The 12,369-nt window shown below is 43.3% G+C and overlaps 1 protein-coding gene across 2 annotated transcripts in view; it reads left to right on the top strand.

Annotated features, from left to right (window-relative positions):
• The window catches only part of ADAMTS19 (ADAM metallopeptidase with thrombospondin type 1 motif 19), a 1,141,020-nt gene that overhangs the window by 1,820 nt on the left and 1,126,831 nt on the right, over positions 1 to 12,369 (top strand). For both annotated transcript variants that reach the window (XM_069227292.1, XM_069227293.1), the window contains exon 2: positions 1,203 to 1,798. In XM_069227292.1, coding sequence (XP_069083393.1) covers positions 1,203 to 1,798 — 596 coding nt within the window. The remainder of the gene's footprint in view (positions 1 to 1,202; positions 1,799 to 12,369) is intronic.

Below are 12,369 nucleotides of genomic sequence, written 5' to 3' on the forward strand. Positions count from 1 at the left end.
AAGATAGGACGTTTTATGTGTGGAGACTCTGCACTCGTAAAGATAGTACTCGTAAATCCCTTTGTTAATACCAAACAATCGTAAACTTACACAAAAGTGTAAGTTTACCTTTGTAAATCAGACCCGGAGTGTTTCATTGATGCATTTGTAAGTGAGGACTTCTAAGGAGGAACACATAGGCTGTATATGGACTAAATTTAACACTTGGGTTAGATGGAGTTCCTGATTTCTTTTATTGCTGCCAGTAGGTTGTCAGCTACCTAGAGGCATGCTAATCAATCCTTTGATTAGTGGAGGTACCAGACTTTGATACAGTCAAACCTCAAACAAATAGCTGTCTGACTGCTTATGAATGGGCCTCTACCAAGATAAATAGAGGGATTGGTCACATATATTTCTGTTTGTAAATATATTAATATGTCCTTGTGCAGAACTGGTCAGAAAAAAAGTTCATAAATAAACTTCACAACGGGGTCTCAGGTACAAGTATACAGGTTTGAATAGCAGGATTCTTGATTGATTTGGAACAAAATCTGTCTGGTGTTAGACACAAAATAGCATAAATTGAGCTGGTATTGGTTGAAGTGGAAAAGTGTGGCCTCTTGGGTAAGAAGTGTGTGAGTTGTACAACTTTGGGGAGTCTGTAACACATTATCTTGTGATATACAGTGTCAGAACCTGTTGTGGGATCCAACAGTATGATAATGCACTGTATATATCATAAAGAATATTTTTCAGATATAAACCTGTGCTTAGATTTGAAGGTGACAGTAAAGGCTTTCGGAGGCTGAAGTTTTACAAATGAGCTTGTAGTTGGAAAACATTTTTTCAGACTTTTGGATGTGGCATATAATTGCTAGTGTTGGCTGGATAAAAGTAGAAAAGTAGCTTGGTTTATGGTAACCAACATTATTCCTGAAGGTACAGAAAAGGGCCATGTGCCATTAATAACGTTTTGAATCATTAACATTTTGAATCATGATTGGAGTATTATCTAGAAATGTGAACTGATATGGCATGGGAGACAATAAGGTTTATGACTGTCTAAACAAAACAACATCAGATCGCGTAAAGACACAGACTTTGAGTCAACTTCAGGATCATCTTAGTCTCTCACAGTTAGGTTACAAAGATTCATTTAAGGATGTTTTCCTGATTCATTGTATCTAGAAATTCTCACTCTGTACTATTCGTATCCACAGGTCTTCAGCCTAATTCTGAGGATGATGAGGAGTGGGAGATTGTATTCCCTTCCCTATGGGAATTCTCAGAATCAAGAAGAGGGAGTGGCTCAAGTTCAGAGGTCTTCACCAGCAGCGAAGAGGATATGTCTGTTGTGTTGGGGACTGGTAGCTCCAGGGAGGTGCGTTCAGCAGCCTCTTCATCCAGGATGTATCCTGCAGAACATATGCAAAAGGAAGAGGAGGAAGAGTCACAAGAGTTCAGGCATTGGGCCGATCCCTTTAACCATACCAGCAGAACAAAGCACTTTGCATCCCCTCATGTAGGTACTTTGGAAGGAGAAGAAGATGCCAAGCAACCTCTTTCCTCAACTGTCTGGTCCAATGTGGACAGTGAGGAGATGAGACTGTGGGTGCCCGCCTTTGGCAAAGAATTCTTCCTTCTGCTGAAAAGGGACAGCCGCTTCCTGGCTCAGAGCTTCCTGGTGGAGGAGAGGCTGCATGACCAGACAGGATCAGAAAAAGTTGAGCAGGGAGAAAGGAGCTGCTATTACAGTGGCACAGTGCTGTACCACCATGCATCTCATGCATCACTTAGCACCTGTGGAGCAGGGCTGGTGAGTATTCTGACAATCAAGTGTACTAGTTGTATGCATTCATATAAACATGACATTTGCCACCTTGAAAATTATTAGGTCATCACCCAAGAGAGGTTCATAGCTGGGAACTCTCAGGAGTTAACTTTTATTCACAGATTAGGACCCAAACCGAGAGAGAGATAATAGACTAACAGACATATACCATCTCTGATTTATCCATCTCTGTCTTGTTCCTGTTAGTGGTTTGCATCTGTCTCTTGATGGCATAGGTGCTGAATCGTTTTTACGTGGGACTTCTTTCAAAGATCCTTCCAAATAATTACGAAATCACAGTCATAATACGACCACCTTTTAGGTCCAGTTGACAGTACAATGCCTCTCATTCTGAGTGGCTAGGTAATGCTGGCTAATTTGCCCTTCTAGAGTTGCCAGTGCCAGGGGCAATGGTAATCCAAGATGGTTGTAGCTACAATATTATAAGTGGGAACCTGAGAGTGTCACGAGAAATCACAAGAGGAATTAGAAATTCGAGGTCCGTATTCCAACAGTAATTCCTCATTTTCCAATATCTTTGTGCACATAAACCGATTCACGGTGTTCCTGCAGATCCTTTCCTTGTGATGAGGTTGTAACTGCTGTTAACAGCCGTCAGCATTCTGAGGGCTATAGAGTAACCTTCAGCCTCCCAACAGTAACTGTCCTGGTTAAGTCACTCCCATTTAGTCATTGCTTTCAGATAGTGTTTGCCAGAGGAGTACACATCTCTCACCTCATACTGTTCGTTTTTAAAAAAATCTTTCTGCTACATAGAAAGTAGTTCCACTGTAATGAAAGTGATACTATTTTGCTCCTGAAAATTAAACTCAACTAAACGTTTTGTAACATTGTATTCTTTATCTCATACATGCACTATATACAAAAAGCAATCCTTTTATGTTATTTTGTTTCAACTCCAAGACACTTTGGTTCCATTTAAGGCAAAACAAATGAATTTGCAAGGGTTGCTACTGGGTTGTTCAGCTAATAGTTTTCTTTAGAGGAATGCTTTCTGTTGTGCCTTGCAACCACATTCATTTGACAGGCACTGATAATATTTAGTGTAGCCAACAGCTCCCTGCACCTGCTGCCAGGCTGCTCCTGAAAAGCAACTGAAGCATGCCTGGTGACTTAGGCAAAGGCAAGATGTCTGCTTATAGCTGAAATTGCAAGCAAAACGAATTGGCTTTGTCAGTGCTTGTGGCCTTATTTATTTCTCTGTGCCTATTCTCTTCTAATCGTTACCATCAATTACTATTAAGACCTTGATTACAAGGTAGCCAGGTTTATGAGTGGGATACTTGAAGGCAGTAAATATCTTTTCTGGCCAGAAGCCCTCACATAAATCTGGCCATCATGAGTGTTTTCCGTAGAATGGGGAATAACATGCAGACCTAGATTTACCAAGTCCATATCCCCATCCAGTGTATCCTTCAGAATTGGAGTCTTTTCCAATCTGAGGTTTCTATTTTGTTTGTTAAATCTAAGTTAGGATTGCAGAAATGTTGATCCTGTCCCATGGACTATTCAGTGTGCAATTCAAAGAGCGTTGAAGAAGATTCTTCAATTTTCGAGCCTTGAGTGTTATAGTAGTGTGATCTTGTCTACTTAGGTTTAGGTCTAGTCTGGCTGCAGTGTTCTGGATTTGTAGTAGCTTGCTGATTAATCGTCTGTAGAGTCTGATGTAAAGCACATTGGCATAATCTAGATGTGACAGACAAGTGTGATACTTGCCTGTCTCAACTGAACAGGCAGGTGTGGCATTGCTGTCAAACTTAGAATCACTACTCTGATACTCAAAGAAATCATCAGAGCAACCAATTGAGCTGTCAACTGACTGCTGTGTAGTTAAGCCAACTGACATGGGGACTTCAACAAAACTCAGACTCTTTGACATCAGCTGAAACATAACAAAACTACATTTGAAGAATGAGACACGATTAACAAAAAGTCATATCCTAGTAGCAGTAGCGACCAGAGGAATCATCAAAAACATGCATACCAACATTTGCAGATATATGTTTCGATGAAACCATCCGGCTCATCATGTCAGCAGGAGAAAGCAATAGAGAGGTCATAAGAGATCATAGGTCATACCTCTGGAGTGATCAACAACAATTACTAATGACAGTGTATTCTTCTCCATTGAGAACAATCAATAACTACCTAACTAACCAGAATACCCTACCTAACAACCGTTGCCTGGTTACAGGGGAGAACGCACATTTTTAAAATAATTGTTTCACCTGAACAGAAATGTATTTGCATTACTGCCTAAAAAAGTGCTGATTGCCATCATCAAAACAGTAGCAGAATGAAAGAAGAGGTTGTGTGAGGACTGCATCTCAAAATGCAAATGCTAACTCTGGAGGCTTGATATTTGCAATAATAAAGTAGTATTACTTTTTGGACACATTATGACAGGTTGTTCTGATTCTGACTGTAGGAAGAGGACATGCATTGAGAGTCATGATTAAATGTGTGGCAGTAAAAGTTGGCTTATACCCTGGTTATAGTTCCTAAAGGGGGAGGTACAAATAATGGACTAGCTTGATGCTCCCCCAAATTATTTTTGATCGCCCACCCACCCCCAGTATATATCAGACATCTTGGCAACTTCAAAAATGAATGGCATTAATGAAAAGAATGTATCTCTCATATATCGTTTATTAATATGGAATAGAAGAACACTCAGGCAATATGTTTTGCAATGCGAGATCTTCAGGGCCATAAGTCTATGTCAGAAGATATGTTAACTCTGCTTTATCTCAATCTATTAAAAGAGTGTAGCTCTCCTTTATTGTGGCTTCCATATATTGGATTAAATCCCATTGAAAGTTTTCAGACATAGTGCCTTGCTTCCGTTTGTCGTTCCTTGTGTATGCAAATCTCATTGCCCTGAAGAAATGATATTGCATCACAAAACAGATTGACCTAGTGTTCTTCTGTTCCTAAAAAAAGAAAATAAATACATAAGATATTAGCTGTGCTCTTAGAATTCATTACCCTAATTGTTTGAAATTGCTTGCTTTATTTATCTTGTAATGGCTATAACTGGGCAGTACCAAATCAATGATAGTGCACAACTGGAAAGTGTTGGATGCAGTGTATTGACTATTAAAGGCAAATCCACATATTCATAGAATGCCACTGGCATGGCCAAATGATGCTGTCAAACTGGGAAGGAGAAGCTAGTGTGGGTTGCTTTGGAAACCTAGAACATACACATGTTTAAAGGTTTAAGAAGTTCCAACTGATACAGGAAGTGTTTGAGGTGTAGGGGAATAAAGCATGGAGACACCACCAAGTGGTGCATTATCTAAAGAGTGCCTGTGAATGTGGAGGGACCTTTTTAAGAATTAAGTAGTGCAGCACCACTTTTCATGCATCTCTTAGCGCCCCCCTAATGCCACCAATTGTGCTCCATATTTAAAATATGGCACACCATGGTGGTAGTCAGGGGGACTAGTATCATAACTGTTGATGGCAGTCCGGCTCTTTGCAGGACTAGCGTCAAACATTTTGATGCTAATCTTGCAATGCAACCAGAGGCCCATTGAACACAATGGGAACCTCTTTTTAATGCCTGCACTTAGCAGGCGTTAAAAAATGCCAATAAAAATGGCACAAAGGAATCTTGTAGATTCCTTTATGCCATTTTTACAGCCCCCCCTAATGCTGCAACACCCCCCTTGCATACATTATGCCTGGCACAGAGAAAATGTGGTGCAAGGGGGTTACAAAGTGGCGCAATGCAAGCATTGGCCCACTTTGTAAATATGGCATGACGCTTTTGCCCTTCCAATGCCACATTAGCGTAAAAAATTATGCTAATGTGGCATTGGAATGGCACTAGGTCACCATAAACCTGGGCCCAATTGCGGCCTATATAAATGTCTGATATAAACAATTTATTCTGCTATTACTGACAAATTCAATTGCAAAAATAGTAGCAGAGAAGGTAGAAAGAATTCAGAAGACAAAACGAATTAAAATGGAAACTGATGCGTTAGGTAGCAAGGGTTCACATAGAAGCAAGACCAAAACAGACACAGAATATTCCACATGCATGGCACTGGATGCCACACATATTGCACAAGGCTGGCTTAGCTGCACATAATGTGCTAGACTTTACAGACCCCCAGGTTGTGATTTGCAAAAAAATGGCAAAATCCACTCCTTTGTAAAAATACCACGACTTTTACAAAAGTGCCCGCAAAATTTGAATGAAAACAAATGAGTGGCTGATCCCCCTCTCTTTACTGGCCCTGTGCTGCTTCTGAGCCAGTGAAAGGAGGGTGAGCAATAGGCTAACAGGTAGAAGAGGTGGTAACTTCCTCTATCGCCTGCCTTTGAAATCCACTCCTGTGCAATTAGCCTGCCTCACATATTCCAGTGTGTCCCCAGTGACTTTGCAGGCCCTTGTCTCTCCTGCCCCCCACTCAGTGCTTAATTGGTGCTTGTTGTTTTCCGGTGCTGAGCACTGGCACTTATTTTTGAGGGCCGGGGCTTATTCTTCTGCCTCAAGCATTTGTTGCGAGCAAAAGACACATAAGGGAAAGACGGAGGAAAGGAAAAACAAAAAAGCATCACAAAGGGAGAACGTAGAAAGCTGCAGAGTGAGCTGAAAGGGCAAGGAGTGGTTGTAAATGGATTAATGACCCTCGAGATGGCTTCAGGATGACGCCGCCTCAGGAGTCCGTGTTCGCACATTTAATTGCAGCAGCCACTTGTTCAAGAGGAGGGCTTTGGGCACCGTCACATTTTTATTTACAAATTAAGCACTGCCCCCACTCCCTTATTTGGCCCCCCTCCCTCCACTGCCCTATGTCTCCTGTTCACCCATAGCCTCCCCCATTGTTGCTTCTTATTTTTTTTAATTTTCTTTTTTTTATATATACCCCTGCTCTCACCACGCAGCCGCTGCCCTGCACACTGCAAGGAATGCAGGTTGTCCAGTGCCAGAAAGAGCAGGCTTCATATTGAAGTCGTCTGTGGCATCAGATATCCTCCAATTTGTGGAACTGTGCTGCTGGAGACTCTATATGGTTACAGATTGTGAAGTAGCACAGGCTACAGCAGTGGCAGCCTGTGCAGGGTTTTTGTGGTAGGCAAATTTTTTACCTACCACAAAAATACTGTGAATTTTTGAGTTTTTGGGCGGCAGGTTTTGTTTTTTGGGCAGTAAAATTTGCCACCCGATGGACAAAATCATGGGAAGTCTGATTGGAGATTCAGGAGGAATGATCAGACGCAATGGCTATCTTTTGGTCACCCACAAAATTACATAGCTGGTGTGTAGGGTTGTGGGGTAGGTTGGAGCAGTAAGTGAACAGAGACATTTGGAGCGAACCCAGTGTTGTGATACAGCATGCCTATCAAGAAATGCCTTACCTGGGAAAACACCTGGTGGGATGTCTGAAGGTGGCAAAAAACTGCACACCATGACTGTATAAGAAAAGGAAGGTACTGGGAAGGGGCAGATGCCTGGGTGAGATAACAAAGGTAGTTTTATATGAGTGAGTTAGTTTAACAAATTATTGACTATGAGAACATTTTTGAAGAGGTCTCGTAGATTTTTTTTGTTTTGATAAACTAAAACGGGCAGGGTGATAGAGAGGTCAGGTAATTCAGCTGGGTGGAAATCAGTGCTTTAAATAGGCAGGTACTGACTGACACTGCGTACATGCACTTTAATTTGAAATGGGGAGTACCTGCACTTCTCAGCACTGCTGCAATACATTTAATGGGATAGCACTGGCACTTCTCAGGAACAACCAGGCACTCTAAACAATGAGAACCTGCAGTTCTGTATTTCAATTTAAAGCAGTGGTGGGAATGGAATAATAAGAATATGCGAGATGATATAAAGTGGGCATGAGAGCCAATACCACAGCATGCCACAAACTAGAAGAATGTGTGTCTGTCTCCCTCAATTCCTCAAAGATCACACTGCCAAACGGTGGGTCCCATTGCACAATATCTGCACTCCCGTTGCCCTTACAGATGACATGCAAACACTTCCCACATAGGCTTAAAGCAAAGACAAGACACACCCAACTACACCTCGACACTATGCAATGTGGTATGTGTGTGGACAAGTACTAAAGCGCTCCTTGTAAGAGTAGTAAGTGCTATACAAATGTAAAAGCAAAAACAAAGACAAGACACTTCCAAGGACACCCTCACATGAGGAAGTGTGGCATGCGTGTGGACAAGTACTAAAGCGCCCTGCATAATTTATATGCATATGTTTAAATACAGTAAATTACAATTTAGTTGTCATTTCTATGTTGCCCCATCTGCAAACAGTACATATGTTTAGTAGAGTGATTGTTACCAAAAGACTGATTTCACTCCATGCAGGGTCACAGTATAGCACTTACTCTCTGGAACTTAAATTAAGAAATCAAATTACAGAGAGTTCAGGCAATGATGACGAGGAAAACATAAAACAATGAAAACCTTCGTAGGAAAAGGTAATAATACCCAAAAAGCATTTCCTGACTGGAGGAGATGAATAGATAAATGAATGAAGAATTTTTAAAGGACATCAGTTGCCACAACAAGTGTGTCCCGGTGCTATGCAAGTACAGGGGCAGCCTGTTTAAGAAAAAATAATGAATGAATGAAGGGAGAGAGAATTCACTGGATATAAAATCCAAGTTGCTATTCAAGTGCTCTAAATGTGCAAGATCTCTTACAGTAGCACGGTTTCAGACCGTCTTTCACCCTTGCTTTTTACGGTCATTTTTAAGGTCGAACGCGCAAGCGCCGTGTCCCTGTTGTAGTCTCTCTCTGGGCTTTTAACCATGCCCATGTCACGTCCATCACTTTTGTTGGTTTGTGGGCTTACCTTTTAAAATTTGCTTTATTTAATTAGTGAAAGGCATGCATACGTCATGCCTTTTCCAGTGTTTATCCCTCCCTGAGAGCACCGGCCAACTACTGAAAACATACAAGGCTCCATGTTTTCTGCATTGTTTCTGGACTACTTTTTCTCTTTATCTCGTAGGCAGCGTGATCTCGCTGGGCAGTAATAAAGCGATTTTCATGACTACCAGTTTAATTCTATTAGCCTAGTGCTCCTTTACGAATTCAAGGTTTTACACAGGTCAATCATGCTCATTTGTTTTTATTACTATGCAAAGGACCGTTCTTTTTGTTGATTAGTCACCTTCACGCTCATTACTTGGTGCTTTAAATCAGCTACCTTATGTGAAATTGTATTGCTTTTCATTTTCAGTTTATGTGGCAAGAAAAGTCTGGTTAGGTGTTTACAATGCTAATGGCTCTAAGTAATTCAAACGTGAGACCCATTGCATTGCAAATGCTTGTGTAAAGCTACGTTTCATGTGTGCTTTTCACTTGAGCATGGCCAGTCAACTGTGATAAAACGATTATGGAGAAGCCTTGTCCTTGGCTGCAGCCATAGAGGAAAGACCAACAACCGTCTGGACCGGGGTTGGAGGGTGAGCAAGCATGCATGCTGTTAAAAAGGTTGAGAGTGGATGTGGCACTAGATGCATCGTCACCTTTGTTCGCTGTGACGGTTCCAGTTTACATCAGACCTGTGCTCCCAATCTGCATGCTCCGCATACTCTGCCCACTTGACTTCTACTCCACCCGCTGCTGCAAGATGCATCACTAACTTGGCGTCTTTGTAGCCAAGTTAGTGATGCCTGTTGTAGCAGTGTGGAGCCTCTCAAACGCTTCACCGTATAGGAGCTTCTTTTTTAGGGACAGGTAACAGGTGCATGATTGGTGCCAAGCTGGCGGGTGTCTGGCTGGCTCCATGTGATACTAGGGATAGGAACACTTCCAAAGGAGGAAACAGATAACTCACTTTCCTACCTCCCCCTTTTCCCATTCCACCTTTATGAAGTTCTTTACTGCACACCTAACCCTCCCCACCAGGACCTTGCCATGCAGAACTCTTACCTCTGATCATCTGAGGTAACCTGCTTAGTTTGCCCAAATGTCGTTTTTAGCTGCCATACTGTGTCACACCTGCATTTGGGTGGGAGGTACATGGAGGGCACCATGAGAGGACTTTAGTTGCCTCCTTAGCCCATTTAGTGCAGTGATATAAACAAATACAATTGTTCTTTACTGCACTGTGTGACAGAACTGATTCCCAGGTTTGGCAGAAGAGAATCTGTGTGGAAAGTTCTGCAGATGACGATGCTAATAGCCAATAGTAGGACTACACGCTTATGGATATGTAAAAACATCTAGCTGGCCACTCTGGATAAATGCATTTTATTAATACATCAATATTAGGAGGTCAAATGCTGTCACATGTGATGTATGACACAGATACCGTGAATCTTTCATAACTCATGAAGCACTGGGCTATTTTGCCTAGGTGACCTAGATTGTGGTTGATGATGTGGATATATAGTTTTCTATTTGTTTTGTGGTTCCTGCCATTTAAGTGATAAAAAATGTCTGATTTATTGCTACCAAAAAATAACTTAAAAAATAAAGAACGGGTTTAAATGTTGAGCAATTTATGCCTTGTTATTATACCTTACGTTCTGTGTATCTGCCCTCTCCAACTGCTTTGAGATCCTTGCCTCAAGCTGCGTCTGCTTTTCCTCCTGCCAGTATTGGTTTGCTTAAAAGTCATGTGACCCAAGGCTACTCCTACCCTCCTGATACTGCCTCCCAAGGGTTTCAGAGCAAGCAGCTATCTTGAGCCAGTGAAAATGGAATGTGACTGGAAAGAACACATCAGGAAGTCTGTGGGAGAAGTTTAGATACAAACCTCCATACCGATTACCAGATGTTTTCTAGAAATTCCCTGCTAAAGGCTTTTTGATAACAGTGTAAACTCAGTCCTTCTCTATGGAGCAGAATCTTGGATGACAACAGTGACAGACTGCCAAGAAAGTCAAGACGTTCATCAACACCTGTCTGAGGTAAGTCCTCCAAATCTGTTGGCCAAACACCATTAGTAACAATGACTTATGGCAGCAGTCTTTCCAACTCCATGCTCATGAAGAAATCATAAAAATCGTTAAAACTGCAGGTAAAACTGCACACACAGACACTGCAGTGGCAGGTCTGAGACATGATTAAAGAGCTACTTATGTGGGTGGCACAACCAGTGCTGCAGGACCACTAGTAGCATTTGATTTACAGGCCCTGGCACCTCTAGTGCACTTTACTAAGGACTTACTAGTAAATCAAATATGCCAATCATGGATAAACCAATCACATACAATTTACACAGATATGCACTTTAGCACTGGTTAGCAGTGGTAAAGTGCTCAGAGTTCAAAAGCCAACAGCAACAGGTCAGAAAGAATTAGGAGGCAGGAGGCAAAAAGATTGGGGATGACCCTGCATAAGCAAAAAAGTCCAACACAACCCCCTACCAGCCTAAAGCCAGGGGAGAACAATCAATACCTTGATGTACTTCCCTGATTGGGGCGATAGAACAAGGACCCAGGCCCACAACAGCAGGGGCATGTTCCAGTTCTACGCCTTCCTGACTCCAGTTGGATCCCTCTGTCCATACTCTCAGGGCCCACTAAGTTAACCCATGGGCAACCCTTCTCCACATCTGCAGATACCATCTGTGCAGCACCTAACTTTACTTTGCTCACAGATGTATCCCAATGGGCAGAAAGCACCACCAGGGCCAACACAGTGGTGTTGCCCACTCCACCCCCAGGGTGTGACTCTCGTCCCCCCCCAGGGGCAACTCTGTCCACCAGGACAGCAAGCCACAGTGACCCCTGACAACTGTCAGGGATGAGAGCCTGACCTCAGGCCTCTCCAACCACTGTGACTGTGGAGAGTGCGGGGTGGTAGACCCAAGTGCCTGACACCCTTTGACCACTCTCCCTTCCATCAGGTCAGGATGACCACCTGACCCTAGTCCTCCCCTCTGGGACTCTGTACCCTCCCTGCAGGAGTGGCACCCCAGACTTCAGAATTGTCAGGGTGCTTGTAGAAGCAGTCCTGCACAATTCTCCCACCAGTACAGGGATGTAAACCTGCAACTGGTCCTCCAACCTGGGGTCTGTACCTTCAGGTTGGACAAGGGCCAGGGGTGAGGCTTCCCTCCCCCTGCCCTCCCTTCTGGGGTCCTGCACCCCCCAACAAGGAGTGCCCCCCAGAAGACAACATAGTAGGGGCACTGTTAGCAGTATCCCCTTCCTCCAGGTCAGGGGGACACCCTGAACCTGGCCTTCCAATCCAGGGTCTGTACCCTTAGCTTGCAAGGGGGCCAAGGTGAGGCTCTCTCTCCCCCCTGCCCCTACTCTCAGGGTCCGCACCCCCCCTCAGGGAGAGTACCCCTTGAAATCACACCAGGGGGGGTGATTGGGCAAACGCCCACCCCTTCTGGTCAGCATTTAACCCCTGCACCTGATCCTCGAGTCCAGGGTCTGTACCCACAGACTGGACCACTGCCTGGCAACCCAGGACTTCCTCCTGGGGGGCATATTTACCCCCCACCAGGTCAGAGTTTACCCTCTGAACCTGGTCATCCAACCCAGAGTCACCTCCCTGCAGTTGAACCACTGCATGGCGCACCAAGA

Source organism: Pleurodeles waltl, chromosome 1_1 (genome assembly GCF_031143425.1).
Source record: "Pleurodeles waltl isolate 20211129_DDA chromosome 1_1, aPleWal1.hap1.20221129, whole genome shotgun sequence".
Lineage (NCBI taxonomy): Eukaryota > Metazoa > Chordata > Amphibia > Caudata > Salamandridae > Pleurodeles > Pleurodeles waltl.